This window comes from Hyperolius riggenbachi, chromosome 10 (genome assembly GCF_040937935.1).
Source record: "Hyperolius riggenbachi isolate aHypRig1 chromosome 10, aHypRig1.pri, whole genome shotgun sequence".
Taxonomy (NCBI): Eukaryota; Metazoa; Chordata; class Amphibia; order Anura; family Hyperoliidae; genus Hyperolius; species Hyperolius riggenbachi.
The window spans coordinates 262,394,878-262,416,122 of NC_090655.1; the positions used below are offsets into that span (position 1 = coordinate 262,394,878).

Here is a 21,245-nt window from a genome sequence, read left to right on the forward strand (position 1 = left end):
CTGCTGATATCTTACAATCATGTGTTTTTCTTTTCAGAACCGAGATCTGAGCTCAAACAAGAGACGTATGTGAGGAGTGATCAGCAGTCTATGGAGGAGGGTGACATGAGGAAGACAAATAAAGAGGAAGAAGAAGAAGAGACATATGTGAGGAGTGATCAGCAGTCTATGGAGGAGGGTGAAATGATGCGGACAATTAAAGAGGAAGAAGAAGAGACATATGTGAGGAGTGATCAGCAGTCTGCAGAGGAGGGTGACATGATGCGGACAATTAAAGAGGAAGAAAAAGAGACATATGTGAGGAGTGATCAGCAGTCTATGGAGGAGGGTGATATGATAAGAACAGTTAAAGAGGAAGAAGAAGAGATGTATGTGAGGAGTGATCAGCAGTCTATGGAGGAGGGTGATATGATAAGAACAGTTAAAGAGGAAGAACAGGCATGTGTGAGAAGTGATCAGCAGTCCATGGAGGAGTGTGACATGATGGGGACAATTAAAGGAAAAGAGAAGTATGTGAGGAGTGATCAGCAGTCTATGGAGGAGTGTGACATGATGAGGACAATTAAAGAAGAAGAAGAAGAGATGTTCGTGAGGAGTGATCAGCAGTCTATGGAGGCAGGTGACGTGATGGGGACAATTAAAAAGGAGGAGGAAGAGACATATATGAGGAGTGATCAGCAGTCTATGGAGAAGGGTGACATGATAAGGAAAATTAAAGAAGAAGAAGAGACATGTGTGAAGAGTGACCAGCAGTCTATTAAGGCTGAGGATGATACGATGAGGACAATTAAAGAGGAAAAAGAGACGTATGTGAGGAGTGATCAGCAGACTGTGGAGGAGGGAGACATGATGGGGACAATTAAGGAGGAACAAGAGACATATGTGAGGAGTGATCAGCAGTCGATGGAGGAGGAGGACATGGGTACAATAAAAGATGAAGTAGACATGAATGTGAGGAGTGATCAGCAATATTCAGAGAAAAATGACATGATGGGGACAATTAAAGGGGAAGAAGATACGGAAGTGAGGAGTAATCAGCAGTCTTTGAAGGCGGGTGACATGATGGGGACAATTAAAAATGAAGAAGAAGAGACATATGTGAGGAGAGATCAGTCTATGGAGGAGGGTGACATGATGAGGACAACAAAAGAGGAAGAAGAGGAGACATATGTGAGGAGTGATCACATAAAGGAGGAGGGTGACATGATGAGAGCATCTAAGGAGGAAGACATTATTACAGGGATGAGCATTGGTGAGTGATAAACATTAGATATTCAAAAGATTTATTGAGTTGACTAAGAAATATGCCCCAGTTGGGCACAGTGTAGATCACACGATGCCAATATTTGGGGGAGGGACTATAAGAATGTGAGTGATGTTTGGGGGGGAGGGGAGACTGAAGGGAAAATTAGCTAAAATATCCCTCTAGTAAACAACTATGCCAAGTGCAATTATGCTAAACAAGTATTCACATTCACAAGAGCAGGAAGTTGCCCCCATACTTCAGGAATATCAGGCAGGGAGTGAGAAGTGAAATGACAGATCTGGCAAGGGTGATAATTACCGCAGCACAAAGTGGGGCAACTGGTGTCATTTGGGGAAACTCTGCCTGATCAAAGTGTGGCTCACATCAACAGCAACACAAATGTGAGCAGTAATATGGAAGCCATGTGTATACTGGCTGCACAGCTAGTATAATAGTAGTGGCTGAATAGTGTAATGGTTAAGGGCTCTGCCTCTGACGCAGGAGACCTGGGTTCGAATCTCGGCTCTGCCTGTTCAGTAAGCCAGCACCTATTCAGTAGGAGACCTTTGGCAAGTCTCCCTAACACTGCTACTGCCTATAGAGCGCGCCCTAGTGGCTGCTGCTCTGGCGCTTTGAGTCTGCCAGGAGAAAAGCGTGATATAAATGTTATTTGTCTTGTCTTGTCTTGTCTAATAATGCATTATGTCAGGACAGTCAGTAACCATGGAAATAATTCCCTCATTTCTCTGACAATCCAGACACACATCTAGTGTACTGGTTAAGGGCTCTGCCTTTGACATGGGAGACCAGGGTTCGAATCCTGGCTAGGTCAAGTACCTATTCAGTAGGGAGTTCAAGGCAAGACTCCTTAACACTGCAGGGTGGCCTCTTGAGTGCGTCCCAGTGGCTGCAGCTCTTGAGCGCTTTGAGTCCGACAGGAGAAAAGCGCTATACAAATGTTCAGATTATTATTATTATTATTATCTAGAAACACTGAATTATACTTGCCTCCACAACAGGTCCACCAGGAGATTACCCCGCTCATCCCTGGGACAGGAAAAACAGAACAAATTTAAACGCCACCTCCTACTACCTACTTCAGTGTTCTCCCTGTCCCCTGGACAGACAGACGTAATTCCTGGCCTGCCGGGGAGGCCAGAGGGTGAGCGATGGGAGTCCTGCTGCCTGCCCGGGTGAACCTGAGTCTGGGGATCCCAGCGGCTACTGAAGGGCGTAGTAGTAAAGAAGAAAGCACTGTGCACCAAAGCGTTTGCTTACAACTTTATTCCAGCAGGATCACATACAGACAGCAATAGCAGAGGGGGTAACTGATGGCCTAACAGCCGTTTTGTGGGATAAGCAGCCCGCTTCCTCAGAGTCTCGCGAAACAGCTGTTAGGCCATCAGTTACCCCTTCTGCTATTACTTTCTTCCTTACTACTATGATGTAAATCTGTATGAAAGTGGAGACATGTTTTTTTTTTTAAAAGAGAATTTTTATTAAAGTTTTGTGCATACCAAACATAACAACATTCCCATCCCAAATCCCACCCTTTCCCTCCCACTAAGAGAGACCCCAGGGCCCATACAATACATCACAGTACACTTTTCGCCATTTAGGCTCATTTATCACAAACAGCTACATCATAAGAAAAACCAGACATGTTAAATTACCCACTACGGTTAGACACTCTTAGAGGATTGAGAATTATAGATATAGGTCTGATACACTGACTGTAATATCCAGGTTGGAGACAACAGAAGCACCATTCTTAACCCAGCTGCCCCATACTTTATCAAATTTTTTTGGATGGCCCCTGGTCTGATAAGTAAGACAATATAAGGGCAGATTTTGATTAATTAGGTTTTTAAAGTCCTCCAGTGATGGAGCAACGGCAGACTTCCATTTAAATAAGATGCATTTCCTAGCATAGAAGAAGGCTATCCTGAGAAATAATTGCTTATATTTACCGCATGTTACATTATCAATTATACTCAGCATGGATGCTTTAAATGAGATATCAACGGGTCTTTGCAGGATTTGGGCAAGAAGCTGTGCCACGTTATTCCAGAATTTCTGAATAAGAACACAGCTCCAGACACAGTGGATAAAGTCTGCCTCCGGACATCCGCATTTATTACACCTCGAACTGATATCCCGTCCCATTTTAGAGAGTTTTAAAGGAGTATAGTATATTTGGTATAGCCATTTGATCTGGATTAATTTATCATTGGCGCTAATCACGCTGGACATATAATGCCCTTCTACTTCAGCCCAGTCTGCTGCTGTGAGTTCGCAGATGTCCGTCTGCCATTTTGATTTGGCCATCTCAAATCTTTGGAAACCCATTTTTTGTGATAGTGCTGAATAGTAGCTGGATATTTGTTTGGCAGTGTCTTTCTTTAATACGAGTAGTTCTAACTCGGAGGGTATAATGCGGATGCCCGATGTGCCCATCTGAGCCCGTATAGCATCACGGAGTTGAAAGTAGCGGAATAGAGAGTGACGTGGAATACCACATTCAGATTTAAGGATGGTAAAAGATTTAAATTCACCCTCTACAAAAAGATGATTAAGATATTTGATCCCATGATGAGTCCAGAAATGACTATCTTCCATTTTGAGTAGCTCAGGTAAGCGGGGATTTGCCCATAGAGGAGTGCTAGGTGAAATTATTTCTTTTGATTCTCGGAACATTTTAGAGGTGGAGGTATATATTTTTAAAGATGTTTTTAGAAGCAAAGATCCCTGTTTGGATGGAACCTCCCCTCTGTAAATAATGTTGGCTAAAGCTTCGTATGAGGTGGCTATGTCTGCGTCAAGATTCATGGCGGCGTCGTTTCTGTCTGCGCTCATCCATTTTTGTATATAGGTAAGTTGTGCAGACAGGTAATAGAGGCGAAAATGCGGAAGTGCAAGACCTCCCAGCGTAGTTGGCAGGCGGAGGGTAGAGAGAGCTAAGCGAGCTGGAGAACTACCCCACAGAAAACTAGATACCATAGAGTCTAATTTATTGAATAAGCGCTTGGGAATATAGCTAGGTGATGCCTGGAAGATATATAAAAGTTTCGGGGCACATATCATTTTGACTATTGTAGCTTTGCCTACCAGATTAAGCGGGAGTTTACCCCATAACTTAAACTTTCCTCCCAGGGAGCCCATTAGTGGCATCAAGTTATATTGAATAAAATCTTCTACTTTCCTTGTCACATTTATCCCCAGGTATTTAAAATTCTCTGCCACCATTAGTTGAGAAGTAGGATGTATTGCATGAGTTGCCATTGGATCTAAGGGAAACAGGACTGACTTAGACCAGTTCACTTTTAGACCCGAAATCTTTTGGAATGAGTTATAAATCTTGAATACCTCCACCAGCGAGGGGCCAGGGTCTGCTAAATACAAAAGAACGTCGTCGGCATACAATGAGATGCGTTCCTCCAATCTGTGGACCCGAAGTCCCTTGATAGCCGAGGACGATCTAATGTGTTCCGCAAGGGGCTCCATTGCTAACGCAAACAAGAGAGGGGATAAAGGGCACCCCTGCCTTGTGCCTCTGTAAATCTTGAAAGGCTCCGAGATATAGGAGTTGACCCTTATTCTTGCACTGGGAGAAGCATACAGAATGTCAAACCATCTCCTGAATACCTCACCAAAGCCCATTTTGCACAAAACCGCCCTCAAATAAGGCCATTCGACCGAGTCAAAGGCCTTATGTGTATCTAGGGATAATATGACTCTAGTTCCTGAGTTGCTATGTGGAAATTGGACATTTGAAAAGAGACGTCTGATATTAGATTTGGTGGATCTGCCAGGAATAAACCCCGTTTGGTCTTCATGAACCAATGAGGGGATATATTGATTCAATCTGTTGGCGAGAACTTTTGCTAGAATTTTTGCGTCCGTATTTATTAAAGATATAGGCCTGTAGGATTCACATAAATCTAGGTCTTTGTTAGGTTTTGGCAGTAAGATAATCAGGGCTTCATAAAGTGACTCAGGAAATGATCCAACCTCCAACGCATGAGAAAACATAACAGCCAAATTAGAAATAGAGGAAGCTTTGCTTTTGAGGTACCATTCCATTGGAATGCCATCTGGGCCTGGTGTTTTCCCTTTTTTAAAGGATTCAATGGCTATCAGAATTTCGGACTCTGAAATGGGCAAATCCAGCGCCAACCTGGCCGTCTCATCCAAGCAAGGCAAGTCTACCTCGTCCAAAAAAGCGACAGTGGCAGAGGTGCATTCTCCAGTAGTACTTGTATATAAATTTGAATAGAAAGTAAAAAATTCTTTAGCTATATCAGATGAAATTGTGCAAAATGTTCCGGAGTTTGTCATAATTCTTGGGATGGCGTTTGTAGAATCATTTGATCTCAGCATGTACGATAAAAGCTTACTGCATTTATTGCCGAACTCAAATGATTTTTGCCTGTGAATAATTTCTTTACGCTTTGCCCGCCTCACCAATTCTAGCTCGAGTGATCTCCTGGCCAAAGCCCAAGCCTCATAGGTTTCTGTGCTAGGGGCAGATATTAACTGTGCTTGTGCTTCTTTAGCTTTTCTTTCTATAAATTCTTGGGAGGCCTGATCATTCTGTCTGATAGTTGCCATGGATGCTCTAAAAGCCCCCCTCAGTACTGCCTTGCTGGCATCCCAACATATACTCGGATCAGCCGAGCCAGTATTTTCTATCCAGTAGTGCTCCATTGCCTCTTTACATGGCGTTAGTACCAGTGGATCCTCCAGCCACCAGGGGCCCATTCTCCAATGGCCTGATTGCCGCGCATCAAGGTAGCGTAGATCACAGACCATCGGAGCATGGTCCGATATACCATGAGGGAGATATCGGATGTCTTCCACAAGTGGTAACAAATCCTTGGTGCCTAGACACATATCTATCCGCGACATAGATTTGAATTGATCCGAATAGCATGAATATTCTGAACTAGTGGGAAAACGCCACCTCCAAATATCTGTTAAGTTTAATCTGGTCATCCATTCTATAAGGTGCGGATAAGCACGAGAGGTTTTAGACAGTTTATCTAGTTGTGGGTCAATAACTGCGTTGAAATCACCAGCTATCAGAATTGGGTTGTCAAGTAGATCGCGGATTTTAGTAGTCAGGGCATCAAGGACTGAAACAGAAAAGGGGGGTGGAACATATAAAGACACTATAGTGAATTTGTTCCCCTCTATAACTACCGTGACTGCCGTAAATCTTCCTGCAGTATCTACCCGGACTGCGCATACTGACCCAGGGAAATTTTTACTGATTAAGACTGCTGTGCCTCTCGAGAAGGAAGAGAAGTGTGATACATGATAGCCTGCTATCCATGGTTTCTTTAAGGAGAGTACTCTGCCACCTGTCAGGTGCGTCTCCTGTAAACAGATGATGTGGGGTGAAAGCTTTTTAAGGTAGTCGAATACCAGTCTACGTTTTATAACATTATTCAATCCTCTAGTGTTCCACGAGATTATGCGCAAATTAACCATGGTCGAGTAGTGGTATAAATTTAAGAGCTTCTGTGCTGCTAATTCTTAAAGCCAGAAATGTGGTAATGTATGTAAAGTAAAGTAGGGCCCTACCCCAAACTAGTCTACCCATCCCAACATCCCCTAGCCCACCCCACTTCCTGATTTGAACTCCAGGTAGTTTCATTCCCCGAACTTACTTAGCTTGGGTACTTACGGTGGCCAGCCCTCCCCACCCGCGCTAAGTAGGATATACATAAACTAGCATTTAGTAAACTGAACTTAGGTTGTAAATGGCTGTAAAGCCTATAGATTAGAGCTGTTGAGATGGCCTGCACTACCAGTGCGTTAGGTTGAGTCATTGGAGGCCCATGACCTGGAATAAATCGGTTGCATAAACACACATAATAATTGACAAATGATTAACATCTGCTCGAACTGGTGATAATAAACATAACGAGCGCATCATGTGAGCAGTAACTTAAATAACTGTGGCACAATATTCAAGGTATAAACAATCTTGTATGATAGGTTGGTGGAAAAAAATAGATAGTTCCAGTGAACCATGTGTGGGGTGCACACCACCATCCGAAAAAGGAAAAATATATAGTCTCGTATATTTTCCTGAGGTGGATTGCTTATAGCTGTAGCTAGGATTTACACTTCGTGTGGTGTGTTCAGTAATGAAGCAGATATGTATGTGCCCCAAACACAGTAGTATTAACTATTAATGTCCCAGTCCCTATTGCATATATTACCAAAGTCACGTGCTCTCAAATAAAAGCATATATAGCCAGCACTGGCACTAACCCGGTCATCATGAAATTCAAGGTTATTCTCTCCTCACATCGGAATTCCTTTGCCGTCTAGCCATTGTGAAACTTCGTCAGCTGTGAAAAAGAAATGAGCCCTGCCCTCATGCATGACTTTCAACTTAACAGGGAACAACATGCTGTATTGTAGCTGATTGTCACGCAGACGCTTTTTAACATTGAAAAAGGTGGCCCTTTTTTTCTGAATTTCCAGCGAAAAGTCTTGGTAAATTGAGACTTTAACTCCATTTATAGTGAGGTCAGGGATATTTCTGGCTTCACGCAAAATTGCTACTTTATCTCTGTAGTTAAGGAACTTCATCACGATGGGACGCGGAGCGGCTCCTGGCTTTGGTGGGCCTCCTGGCACTCTATGTGCCCTCTCTATAGCATAGGCATGTGAGACGGATAAATCAGGTAGGGCCTCTTTAAACCAGTTTTCAAAGAACATTTCAGGATCAGGGCCTTCCGCTTTTTCAGGGACCCCTACTAATCTGAGATTACATCTGCGGGCCCTATTTTCTAGGTCGTCAAGTTTAGCTGAATGTGTGGAAGAAGTACCCGTTATCCTCTGGACGTCCTGCCTTAGGGGAGCGACAGAGACTTCTAGGTCACTGACTCTGCGTTCCACCTCAGTGGTGCGGTCTTTGACCTTGGATAGGTCATGTTTAACAAAAGACAAGTCAGCTTGTATGGAGTCCAATCGTGTGGTCAAGGATGTATGAAGAAATTTTATGGCCTCCATAATTTCAGCTCTGGATGGCTCCTCAGTGACCTGTGCCTCCTCATCCATGGCCTCTGTATTATCTTCCTCTCCTGCCTGCCCATTCTGAGCACCATTAACGACCCCCCTGTTGGGTGACTGTGAAAGGGCAGAGTTTGTGGCAGACTGTGAGTGAGGAGAGTCCCACACTGACTCCTGCTGCGGCTGTGAGCCGGCGCTGTCTGTCTCCCCTGTAGTCTGCGTCACTCCCTCCATGTTTTCCTCCTTGTGCTTTCCCTCCTCCTGTGTGGCTTTCTTCCCCTTAGTTTTGTCCCGCTTGGGGAGAGGTGTGTGTGCGGGGTGCTGCTTACCGGAGGGACTTGCGGGGCTTGTAGGAGCTGTATCGGGCGCATGAAAGGCGCTTGTACCTGGGGATGCATCTGCCGGGTCCTCCGCTCTCTCTCTCACTGTTACAGGGCCGCCGGCGCCATCTTGGCCAGACCCACGAGCGAATCTCGCTAGCCTGTCTGCCGGCCCAGCTAGTTTCTGGGTGTTTTTTGAGGCCATCCCTCCGCTCTGCCGTGTCTCCCTCAGCCTTAGGGACCAGACCGAGGACGGTTTGGCTAGTTTGGATAGCAGGATCTTGCCGGATTCAGCGCGGGTAAGGGAGAGCTGGGGATTCTTGCTTCCTCACAGCTCCATGGCCGGCCACGCCCCCACAAGTGGAGACATGTTTAACCACTTGAGGACCGTAGGCCTACACCAGCCTAGTGACCAGGCTATTTTTTTACCAATTAGGCTACTGCAGCTTTAAGGCCTCGCTACAGGGCCGTACAACTCAGCACACAAGTGATGCCGCCCCTTTCTGCCAGAGCATTCTGTTGGGCTCTGATCTCTACTGGGATGTTTGTTTATTTTTTTTACAAATATTTATTTCCTTTTTTTAGTAAATATATCCCTTTTTTTCTTATTTTTATTTCCCTCCCCCCACCATCCAATCACAGGGATCGGCTCTCATAGACATCAGCCTATGAGAGCCGATCGCTCTCTGTGCCTCCAAAAATCGCAGCGCTGTACCATGTAAATAGACTGCGATTGCCGCTGAGAGACTGGTGGCGGAGTGGAGGTCTCCTGCGATCTCTTGCAAAACTCCGCCCCAGGACTTGACACCAATTGGCGTTAGGTGGTCCTGGGGCTGCCGCCGCGTTCATGCCCATCGCGTGATGTGGTCGTTAAGTAGTTAAAGACATGTTGTCTGAATTTCAAGATCAGCTGGCTGAAAAGTTTTTCACTGCCGATGTTCCTTCTGCTTTACCGTCCCCCTCTGCGGTATCTCAGCCTATTGAGGCTAGCGGTATTCCTAGAGTATTTCAGGTTCCAAGGGTTTCGGGATCCTCCTTGCAGGAAGTGGAGCCAGCTGGGGGGGTGGGGGGGGAGGGGTCCTCTGGTCAGGAAGATGAGAAATCCAGAAACTCCTCAAAGGGGGAATTTAAATTGCTCCCTGATCAATCAGAGGAATTGTTAAAATGTGTATGCTCTGCATCAAATATTCAGACGGGGTTCCGAAACCCTCTACACTAGAGGAGGAGATGTTATCGGAACAGATGGCTGCTAAAGGGTTAGTGTTTCCAGTTCATAAATCCATGCATGAATTGATTGAATCTGAATGAAAAGAGCCGGATAAAAAGTTGTTTGTTTATAAATCTTTCAAAAGATGATATCCCTTTAACCTCCTGAGTGGTATGTCCTACACTGTGTCAGGCAGGTTTTGACAGCCTTGAAGTGCGTACACACATGCGACTATAGTCGTTTGTAACGATCGTTCCCCGATCTTTACCAACCACGATCGTTACAAAAAACAAACCACCGACTATTAAGGCAAACGACGAACGAGCCAAATCGTTACAAAAGAAAGTTCTGTCTCGGCGGATTTTAACCAACGACGATCGTTTGCAAAAGTAGTACATCATTGGAAACGGTCGTTCGTACTAGGCTTGACATGCGCGTTTCACTATTTCTCTGTGAATCTTCTCATTTTTATGCGCAGGCGCAATAGTTGCTTTACGTGATGTAACGTTCGTTCTAACGATCAGATCGTTACACACCTTTTAAAACTATCTTTACTTAGGTCGTTCTTTCATCAATTAAAAGTTCGTTTGTCGTTCTTAACGAACGATCGTTGTTGCATGTGTGTACGTAGCATTGGGAGTCCCCCAGGAGAAATCTATTAGATTTAATGCCTGCCGAATATGTTAGCTAGCACTAGGCTAGCTAGTGTAGGTGGCCAGCCCCCACCGATTGCCCTCCCCCCCCCCCCCCCCCCCGAGCTTATACATTACCAAGCCTGGCTCCAGCGATCGCCGCAGCCTCCCTGCACAGCTCCTTTCTTCTCTATGGTCATGACTTCCTGAGTGGCATAACGCTCAGCAGGTTAATGAAGAGAAAGTGTCTAAATTCCCTAAATTAGACTTAGCCATTTCAAATTTATCCAAAGATTCACCAATCCCATGTGAGGACACAGGAACAGAGATTTATCGGATAGGAAAATAGAGGCACTACTTAAAAATTTATGGGAGGCTGTTTCAGCCTCGTTTGCACCTAATCTAGCAGCCACCTGCCCGGGTATGTGTATAATTATCTGGTTACAGGAGCTACAAGCTCTGTTGAAAAGTGGGTCTCCAATAGAGACTATATCCCAGACAGTTGTGCATGTTTTTTTTTGTGTGTGTTTTTAGTGCGTGTTTTGTAGGTTTGCATTTTTTTCCACACATGCGTTTTTCTAGCATTTTGCTTGCGTTTTTACGCATTTGCGGTTCACATATACAAAACGCATATACGTTTTGCATGCGTTTTACAATTGCGTTTTATGCAAATCACTAGAGAGACAACAGGAAGCGGAAATACATCAGCAAACATTTTTTCTTTAAAAGAACGCATGCAGAACGCAATACATTGCGTTCCCATTGACTTTCATTATGTGTTTTTGAATATTATTATGCAGTGGTTTTAAAAACGCATGTTTCAAAACACATATAAACGCTAGCGTTTCTGCTAACTGTGCACCTAGCCTAAGACTTGCAGCAAAGTTTCTTGCTGATGCTTCTAGTGAAGCCGTTAGAATCTCTGCGCAGAGTTTGGGATTAATTAACTCGGTTAGAAGGTTTCTGTGGCTAAAGAAGTGGGATGGGGATGCTACGGCCAAAAATAAACTTTGTGGCCTCCTGTTTGAAGGGAATTTGCTTTTTGTCTCTGCTCTGGAAACAGCGTTAGAAAGAGCAGCAGAAAAGAAGAAATTATTTTCCAGCCAGTAAGAAAAAAATGAGAATTTTCATTTCTTTGGGAAAAAACAGAAACATAAAGAATCTGGAAAGAAATGGCAAGGCAAGAAAAGGTGTTAATGCAAAAGGTTTCCTTGTCAACCCAAAATCCTCTGACACCCCTAACCAACCCCAGCCTCAACAATGACTATGTTCAGGTGGGAGGCAGGTTAAAAAACATGTTTCCAGCATTGCAAAAAAATTCAAAAAACAGGTACATCTGCCAGAGCATCAAAAATGGTTACAAAATTCAATTTACTTGAGTTCCCCTGAGATCATTCAAAGTAACGAGTTCTCTTCAGTCTTCAGTTCAGCAAACAGCAATGGGAAAAGCTGTGGGGTCTCTGTCCCAGTAGCGAGTTGGGGAGGAAGTTCCTTTGCAGGAGAGAGAGAAAGAATTCTATTCCACTTGAAGAGGGATAGATCGGTACCAGATGCTGGACTGACAGGCCTCTGGGGGTCAGGTGGAATACTCACTGTGCCTCCAGAGAGTAGACAATGGTATGTATTGAAGAGAAACAGGAAGATCCGGGCACCAGATGAGTATGCAAAGATTCCACCACTTTATTTCATCCCCAGACAAGACAAGATATACATGATAGCAACGATCTGACAGCTGTTTTGCAAGCTGAACGCTTGCTTCCTCAGAGATCAAGTGCCACTGACACAAACATACATATATATAGCCATATTAAACGTAATCAGAGGACTCAACGCTACCACGCACAGCCCATTACCGAGTGTACGTTCCCAAACGAACACCGCTCCAAGCCACCCAAGCAGGAAACGAGAGGAGGATCCGCCCCTTTCGGGGACAGACCAGGCAGGAGTTTCCTCCAATCACCATCACGGTCGTCCAGACACGTGAATGTATCAACTCTCACGTAACTTTGCTGCTGGGGGCATCAATGGACAGTCTTCCGCGCTCCAGTGTGGCTAGTTGCCATGGTAGCGTGCATGGCATTGTGAAAGTCCGGATCTATAACCTGCACGTAAAGAGGAAAAAGAAAAAAACATATACAGTATATATATATATAAAGCCATAAGATTAAAACCAACATTAGTTGAGTATACATCACATCTAATTACGAACTATGGAAGTTACAAAAGCTACATAATCGGCACCAGCCTATCAGTAAAACAGACCACAATTCCCACATAAGCAATTAAAGGGAGAGTCACATATAGTTTCATCAGCTCTACAAAACTGGTCTTAAAGAGGAGCTGGCAGCCATAAGATCTCAGAAAAAAAAACACATGTATAAGTAGATAAAGACTTGTTCTACTTACATAACACATGTATTGCACTGTCCACATTTTGATTCTAGTGCTTTTTCTACAGTAAAAAAGAGAAAATCCTTCTTAGCATTTCCCATTTGAAGTGTGGCTATTTTGAAGCCAATTCTTATGTCATTTCCTCCCTTAGTCTCCTCTGCCTGATTTGTCTGCCTTTCACTATAGAAAGTGCATTGTCTCAGCATGAGAAATATTGGCCAATCAGAGAGAAACAAAGGTGTGGGAGGGGAAAACAGGAGGGACAGATGCTTCAGCCAATCAGGCTGCATTAGTTAAGTCTGAGGGGAAGTACAGAAGCAAAAAAGGACATCCCAGCATGCCCTGCAACTTCCTTTGTGTGTAGCACATTTTGTGTGTACCAAATAAGAGCCAGGTAAACCGGAGAATGATAATTTATCAACAGGAAAAGTAATAGTGATTGTAACTTTTGGATTGCCTGGTTAGCATCCTTATTACTTGTTACCAGATAAAAATAAAGAATTGATTTTATGCCCGACTCTTTTAACCACTTAAGTACCAGCGTTCTCTGCCCCCTGCGAAGGGTTAATTGATTTTTGCTGTTTTCTGGCCACACCCCCTTCAGCACCTCCCTTTCCTTAATAACTTATATAATGTCTGTAATGGATTGCGGAGATGCCGCCGCGCGGTCTAGCGGCGGGGCGGCTATCTCCGCGTTCAGACCGGCAGTTTCCGCACAGCAGCATGCGTCTGGTTTGTCTGAGCCTTCTAGTGCACACAGATGGAGAGCTACGTGCGCGCGCGCGCGCTGGGAGGCAGGACCTTTATGCCAGTAGGAGAGGGATCAGCTGATCAGGTTGATCAGCTGATCCCAGCGCAGTCCGTGATTGGCTGAGTGGCGCTGGGGACCGCTGCACTATATATAGATCTCGCTGGTCAGTCTCAGGTTGTCTGCCGTTGCGAATACTTACGTGTGAGCACTCAGACCTCAGTCAGATCCCACAGTGTGTAAGAACCAGGTGGACCTGGGAATTCACACTTAGCCAGATTACTGTGTTATTACTGTGTTATACTTTAGACCAGTTCTGGGGTGTTGAGACCAAGGACCTCACACCCAAGCTTAGGATTACTGTGTCACTGTTGTGTTATACTTTAGACCAGTTCCGGGGTGTTGAGACCAAGGACCTCACACCCAAGCTTAGGATTACTGTGTCACTGCTGTGTTATACTTTAGACCAGTTCCGGGGTGTTGAGACCAAGGACCTCACACCCAAGCTTAGGATCACTGCGTCATTACTGTGTTATACTTTAGACTAGTTCCTGGGTGTCGAGACCACGGACCTCACATCCCAGACTAGGATTCTTCTCGTTGTGACTATTTGCTCTGTCGACTTCTCTATTGCTTTCTGATTCGGTACCTCTGCATATCTGCCTACCTGTTGCCAAACCCTGCCTGTACCCGGTTACCGAATCAGTCTTCTGTCTCTGTACCTTATCTGCCCGTGTGTTGCCGACCTGGCCTGCCCGACCCTCCTGGCTGTCACTCATTCCGAGAGTGTACAGTCTCTCTATACTACTTGTGATACTATTCCACCAAGTGTCTGTTAGCTGCTGGGACCCCCTGCTCCTCAGGGAGTCTTCCCGCAGTACAGCCGGGGCCTCTATTCCCTAGGAGTCTCCTGGCTGCAGTATAGTCTGATTCCCCATTCTCTAGGGAATCACGGGTTGCCAGATTATCTCTACCTCCTCTCCTAGGAGATGGTTCTCACACAGCCAAGTGCCACCTGCACCTCAGGAGGTACTTGCTCACCTGTGTCTCCCGCCCCTCGGGAGATAGCCTACAGTTGCACTAAACACTTACTCACTATTAGGTGTCCAGAGGTTAGTCATACTTGTATTATTAGTGATTCTGCAGATCATCAATAATCAGGTATTCATCTGTATTGTTGGTGATACTGCAGATCACCAATAATCAGATTCTCTCTGTGTGCTGACACCAATCGTTACAGAACGGCAGACCTGAAAAACAAAATGGACGCACTTCACAGCCGTCTTGATGCACTCACCACCTCGGTGGAGAATTTCATCAGAGTGCTGGACGGTCATCAGACCCAGATCACTGCCTTGTCTGGGTCCATACAAGTCCTTCAGACAGCTGTGAATTCAGTGCGATCTCCTCCAGTTACAGACTTGCGTATGTCTGTACCCGAAAGGTTTTCTGGTCATAGATCTGACTTTCAGAACTTTAAAAATCGAGTAATGTCATATTTTGAGTTAAGACCTAATTTATCTGGAACTGAGGCACAGAGAGTTACATTTATTAAGACCCTTTTGTCAGGAGTCATTCTCAGTCATGGGCGTATAGCCTTCAGGCAGGGCATGAGGCTTTGACGTCAGTTGAGGATTTTTTTAAGGCCATGGCCATAATTTATGATGATCCGGACATTGCCTCCACTGCTGAGCGGAAGCTCAAGACTTTGCGGCAAGGCAAGGATCCGGTAGAAGTCTATGCAGCAGAGTTCAGGAAGTGGTCTGTGTCAGCTAGGTGGGGGACATTTGCATTGCTGGACTGTTTTTTATCAGGGTTGTCAGACGCTGTCTCTGATTTGATGCTGGGACACCCTGAGCCAAAAACTGTTGACGAGGCAATCGCCTTAGCAGTACGGGTTGACCGTCGCCTCCGCTATCAGAGGCAAACCCGGGGTAAAAACACTGTAAGATATGTCTCTTACGCCTCTCCTCCACCCGTTCCACCTCCACCAGAGCCAATGCAAATTGGGCAGTCTAAATTGGCACGTGTGGAGAGGAATCGCAGGAAAACAGAACAGCTCTGTTTATACTGTGCAGAGGAGGGTCATCGGGTGCTGAATTGTCCCAAGAAGTCGGGAAACGCTGCCACCTAGGTGTAGTCAGAGGTAATACCCTAGGCGTGCAGTCATTACCTCTTAACGATAATCGTCTGCTCCTTCCCTGTTCTGTCACATGGGAGGGTCAGACTGTCTCCACTGAAGCTTTCGGAGACTCTGGCTCAGCGGCTAACTTTATGAATTACGAATTTGCAAAGAAATTGGGGGTTCCCATACTTCCATTAGACCAACAGGTTTTGGTCACTGCAATAGATGACTCTCCTCTGCAAAGTACTCATCCCCTGTCTCGGACCCCTGAGTTAAGATTCAGTGTTGGGGTACTACATAGAGAGAGTCTACAGTTTTTGGTTCTGCGTATGGCAACCTCCACCATCATTCTTGGCATGCCATGGTTACAACTTCACTCACCTCAGATAGATTGGGTTTCAGGTCAGCTAACGAGCTGGTCTAACCAATGTTATCATCACTGTTTAGCGAAAGTAACCGTGGGAAACACCAAGGTTCAGGTTAAAGGTGTGCCAAACCAATACGCAGAATTTGCTGACGTTTTTGTCCCAAATCAGCAGATAAACTTCCCCCTCACCGTACCTTCGACTGTCCCATCGATTTACGATCTGGTTGTATGCCTCCTAGGGGTCACCTCTATAATCTATCTGGGCCAGAGAAACTGGCAATGCAGGAATATATTAAAGAAAATTTGGCAAAGGGTTTCATCTGCCCGTCCCGTTCACCAGCAGGGGCCGGATTCTTTTTTGTAAAAAAAAAAAAAAAAAAGATGGAGGCCTTCGTCCCTGCATTGATTATCGGGGCTTAAACAAGATTACAGTGAAAAATTGGTATCCTTTACCCTTGATTGACGATTTGTTCACTCAGGTTACCAAAGCCAAGATTTTCTCAAAACTAGATTTGAGAGGTGCGTACAACCTAGTTCGAATTAGGGATGGTGACGAATGGAAGACGGCCTTTAACACACCCGACGGCACTACGAGTACCTGGTGATGCCCTTCGGGTTGTGTAACGCCCCGGCCGTCTTCCAGGAGTTGATTAATGAGGTGTTCAGGGAGGTGTTGGGGAAGTTCGTCGTAGTATATTTGGACGATATACTGATCTTCTCGTCCAGTCTCTCGGAACATCGGAAGCATGTCAGGTTAGTCCTAGGGAAGCTAAGACAGAATCTGCTTTACGCCAAACTAGAGAAATGTCTTTTTGAAGTAACCGCTGTTGCCTTCTTGGGGTACATTATCTCTACGTCTGGCCTCTCTATGGATCCTGGGAAGGTTTCTGCTGTCTTGGAGTGGCCTCAGCCTGTGGGACTGAAGGCACTCCAAAGATTTTTGGGCTTTGCCAACTACTACAGGAGGTTTATAAAGGGGTACTCTACAGTGGTCTCGCCCCTCACCAGTCTCACCAAAAAAGGGGCTGATACTTACCACTGGACAGCAGAAGCACATACTGCCTTTTCCACATTGAAGAAACTGTTCTGTTCTGCACCCATATTGAGACATGTGGATGTCACATTCCCCTTCATCGTGGAGGTTGATGCCTCAGAGGTGGGGGTGGGGGCTGTATTGTCTCAGCGGTCAGGTTTACAGGGTAGACTCCACCCATGCGCCTACTTCTCTCGTAGGTTTTCACCCACAGAGAAAAACTACGACATAGGCTTTCAGCTATCAAGTTGGCCTTTGAGGAATGGCGACATTGGCTAGAAGGTGCAGAACATACTATCACAGTTTATACAGATCATAAAAATCTGGAGTACATAGAGGGCGCCAAGAGACTTAGCCCCCGTCAGGCTCGGTGGTCTTTGTTCTTTTCTAGATTCAGATTTGTGATTGCGTACACCCCTGGTAGTAAAAACATCAAGGCCGACGCCTTGTCCAGGTGTTTCGAGCCCGAGACAATACAGCCTTCAGCCCCTGAGACCATTTTGCCTCAGAGGATAGTTCTGGCAGCCACTGAGACCTGGAAGGATTGGACAGTCACTCTGACTCCTTACCAACAGGATGTTCCAGAAGGTAAGCCTGATGGGGTTATGTTTGTGCCACTACCTTTCCGGCTACAACTTTTACAACTGTTTCATTCCCACAAGAATGCTGGTCATCCTGGGGCCACCAGAACCCACTAGCCAGATGTGCCTGGTGGCCTGCGTTGGCAACAGACTGTAAAGAGTTTGTAAGAGAGTGTGCAGTGTGTGCTATAAGTAAACCTTCTCGTCAGGCTCCTGTTGCTACTTTACAACCCTTGCCAGTCCCAAGTGAACCATGGACCCACCCGTCCATGGATTTTGTGGGAGAACTCCCCAGGTCTGAAGGGAAGACGGTCATTTGGGTGGTAGTAGATAGATTTAGTAAGATGGCTCATTTTGTTCCTTTGAAAGGACTCCCCTCGGCCCAGGAATTGGCTGATCTCTTCATCCAGCACATTTTCCGGCTGCATGGCATTCCGGAAAATGTAGTGTCAGATCGGGGAGTCCAATTTGTATCTAAGTTTTGGAGAGCCTTTTGCCATCAGCTGGACATGGACCTTGCGTTCTTATCAGGCTACCACCCACAGACCAATGGCCAGACCGAGAGAGTTAACCAGTCCCTGGAACAATTCCTTAAATGTTATGTTGCAGATGCGCAGTCTGATTGGGTAAAGTTTTTGCCGTTCGCAGAATTTGCGCACAACAATCTGAAAAGTTCATCTTCAGGGTTTTCCCCATTCCAGGTGGTGTCGGGAAGATCACCCAAGTTTGCCCCATTACCAGTGGCATCTACACCATTCCCGGCCCTGGAAGATTGGCAGAGGGCGTTGAAGGAGATTTGGGGCATGGTTAAGAGAAACTTGGGAAAAGCTTTTCAGACCCAGAAAAAACAGGCAGACAAAAGGCGCTCTGTAGAGTGGAAATTCGCTCCAGGGGACTTGGTGTGGGTGTCCACTCGGCATTTGGCCCTGAAGCAACCGTCACCCAAACTGGGCCCTAGATTCATTGGACCATTCCCAGTGACCAGAAAGATTAATAATGTCACTTATGCGATTTATCTCCCGGCCAGCATGCGTGGTGTGAGATCATTCCATGTGTCTCTGTTGAAGCCGGCAGTGCACGTGGATTCCTCCCCCCCCCCCTGTGATGGTTGAGGATCAACCTGAATATGAGATTGAAAAGATTCTGGACTCGATTAGTTCAGAATTCTGTGCAGTATCTGGTTCACTGGAAGGGATATGGTGTGGAGGAAAGAACTTGGGTGCCAGATTGTCGCATGCATGCGGAAGAATTGAAGAAAGAATTTCATGACTGACATCCTGGGAAGCCTGGTGGGAAGTGTCCGGAGTCCACTCCTCAGGGGGGGTACTGTAATGGATTGCGGAGATGCCGCCGCGCGGTCTAGCGGCGGGGCGGCTATCTCCGCGTTCAGACCGGCGGTTTCCGCACAGCAGCATGCGTCTGGTTTGTTTGAGCCTTCTAGTGCACACAGATGGAGAGCTACACGCGCGCGCGCTGGGAGGCAGGACCTTTATGCCAGTAGGAGAGGGATCAGCTGATCAGGTTAGCTGATCAGGTTGATCAGCTGATCCCAGCGCAGTCCGTGATTGGCTGGCTGGCTGATTTTTCTACAGTAAAAAAAGAGAAAATCTTTCTTAGCATTTCCCATTTGAAGTGTGGCTATTTTGAAGCCAATTCTTATGTCATTTCCTCCCTTAGTCTCCTCTGCCTGATTTGTCTGCCTTTCAATATAGAAAGTGTATTGTCTCAGCATGAGAAATATTGGCCAATCAGAGAGAAACAAAGGTGTGGGAGGGGAAAACAGGAGGGACAGATGCTTCAGCCAATCAGGCTGCATTAGTTAAGTCTGAGGGGAAGTACAGAAGCAAAAAAGGACATCCCAGCATGCCCTGCAACTTCCTTTGTGTGTAGCACATTTTGTGTGTACCAAATAAGAGCCAGGTAAACCGGAGAATGATAATTTATCAACAGGAAAAGTAATAGTGATTGTAACTTTTGGATTGCCTGGTTAGCATCCTTATTACTTGTTACCAGATAAAAATAAAGAATTGATTTTATGCCCGACTCTTTTAACCACTTAAGTACCAGCGTTCTCTGCCCCCTGCGAAGGGTTAATTGATTTTTGCTGTTTTCTGGCCACACCCCCTTCAGCACCTCCCTTTCCTTAATAACTTATATAATGTCTGTAATGGATTGCGGAGATGCCGCCGCGCGGTCTAGCGGCGGGGCGGCTATCTCCGCGTTCAGACCGGCGGTTTCCGCACAGCAGCATGCGTCTGGTTTGTCTGAGCCTTCTAGTGCACACAGGTGAAGAGCTACGTGCGCGCGTGCTGGGAGGCAGGACCTTTATGCCAGTAGGAGAGGGATCAGCTGATCAGGTTGATCAGCTGATCCCAGCGCAGTCCGTGATTGGCTGAGTGGCGCTGAAGAGTGCTGCACTATATATAGATCTCGCTGGTCAGTCTCAGGTTGTCTGCCGTTGCGAATACTTACGTGTGAGCACTCAGACCTCAGTCAGATCTCTCAGTGTGTAAGAACCAGGTGGACCTGGGAATTCACACTTAGCCAGATTACTGTGTTATTACTGTGTTATACTTTAGACCAGTTCCGGGGTGTTGAGACCAAGGACCTCACACCCAAGCTTAGGATTACTGTGTCACTGTTGTGTTATACTTTAGACCAGTTCCGGGGTGTTGAGACCAAGGACCTCACACCCAAGCTTAGGATTACTGTGTCACTGCTATGTTATTCTTTACACCAGTTCCGGGGTGTTGAGACCAAGGACCTCACACCCAAGCTTAGGATCACTGCGTCATTACTGTGTTATACTTTAGACTAGTTCCTGGGTGTCGAGACCACGGACCTCACACCCCAGACTAGGATTCTTCTCGTTGTGACTATTTGCTCTGTCGACCTCTCTATTGCTTTCTGATTCGGTACCTCTGCATATCTGCCTACCTGTTGCCAAACCCTGCCTGTACCCGGTTACCGAATCAGTCTTCTGTCTCTGTACCTTATCTGCCCGTGTGTTGCCGACCTGGCCTGCCCGACCCTCCTGGCTGTCACTCATTCCAAGAGTGTACAGTCTCTCTATACTACTTGTGCTACTATTCCACCAAGTGTCTGTTAGCTGCTGGGACCCCCTGCTCCTCAGGGAGTCTTCCCGCAGTACAGCCGGGGCCTCTATTCCCTAGGAGTCTCCTGGCTGCAGTATAGTCTGATTCCCCATTCTCTAGGGAATCACGTGCTGCCAGATTATCTCTACCTCCTCTCCTAGGAGATAGTTCTCACACAGCCAAGGGCCACCTGCTCCTCAGGAGGTACTTGCTCACCTGTGTCTCCCGCCCCTCGGGAGATAGCCTACAGTTGCACTAAACACTTACTCACTATTAGGTGTCCAGAGGTTAGTCATACTTGTATTATTGGTGATTCTGCAGATCATCAATAATCAGGTATTCATCTGTATTGTTGGTGATACTGCAGATCACCAATAATCAGATTCTCTCTATGTGCTGACACCAATCGTTACAATGTCCTAACTAGAGGCGATGTGCCTAGATATATGTGTTTTTTTTCAAGAATTGATT

General features: G+C 45.9%; 1 protein-coding gene across 1 annotated transcript in view; it reads left to right on the forward strand.

Annotated features, from left to right (window-relative positions):
* The window catches only part of LOC137535379 (zinc finger protein 585A-like), a 133,577-nt gene that overhangs the window by 56,614 nt on the left and 55,718 nt on the right, over positions 1–21,245 (forward strand). The window contains exon 3 of the mRNA XM_068257209.1: positions 38–1,252. Within this exon, the coding sequence (XP_068113310.1) occupies positions 38–1,252 (1,215 nt within the window). The remainder of the gene's footprint in view (positions 1–37; positions 1,253–21,245) is intronic.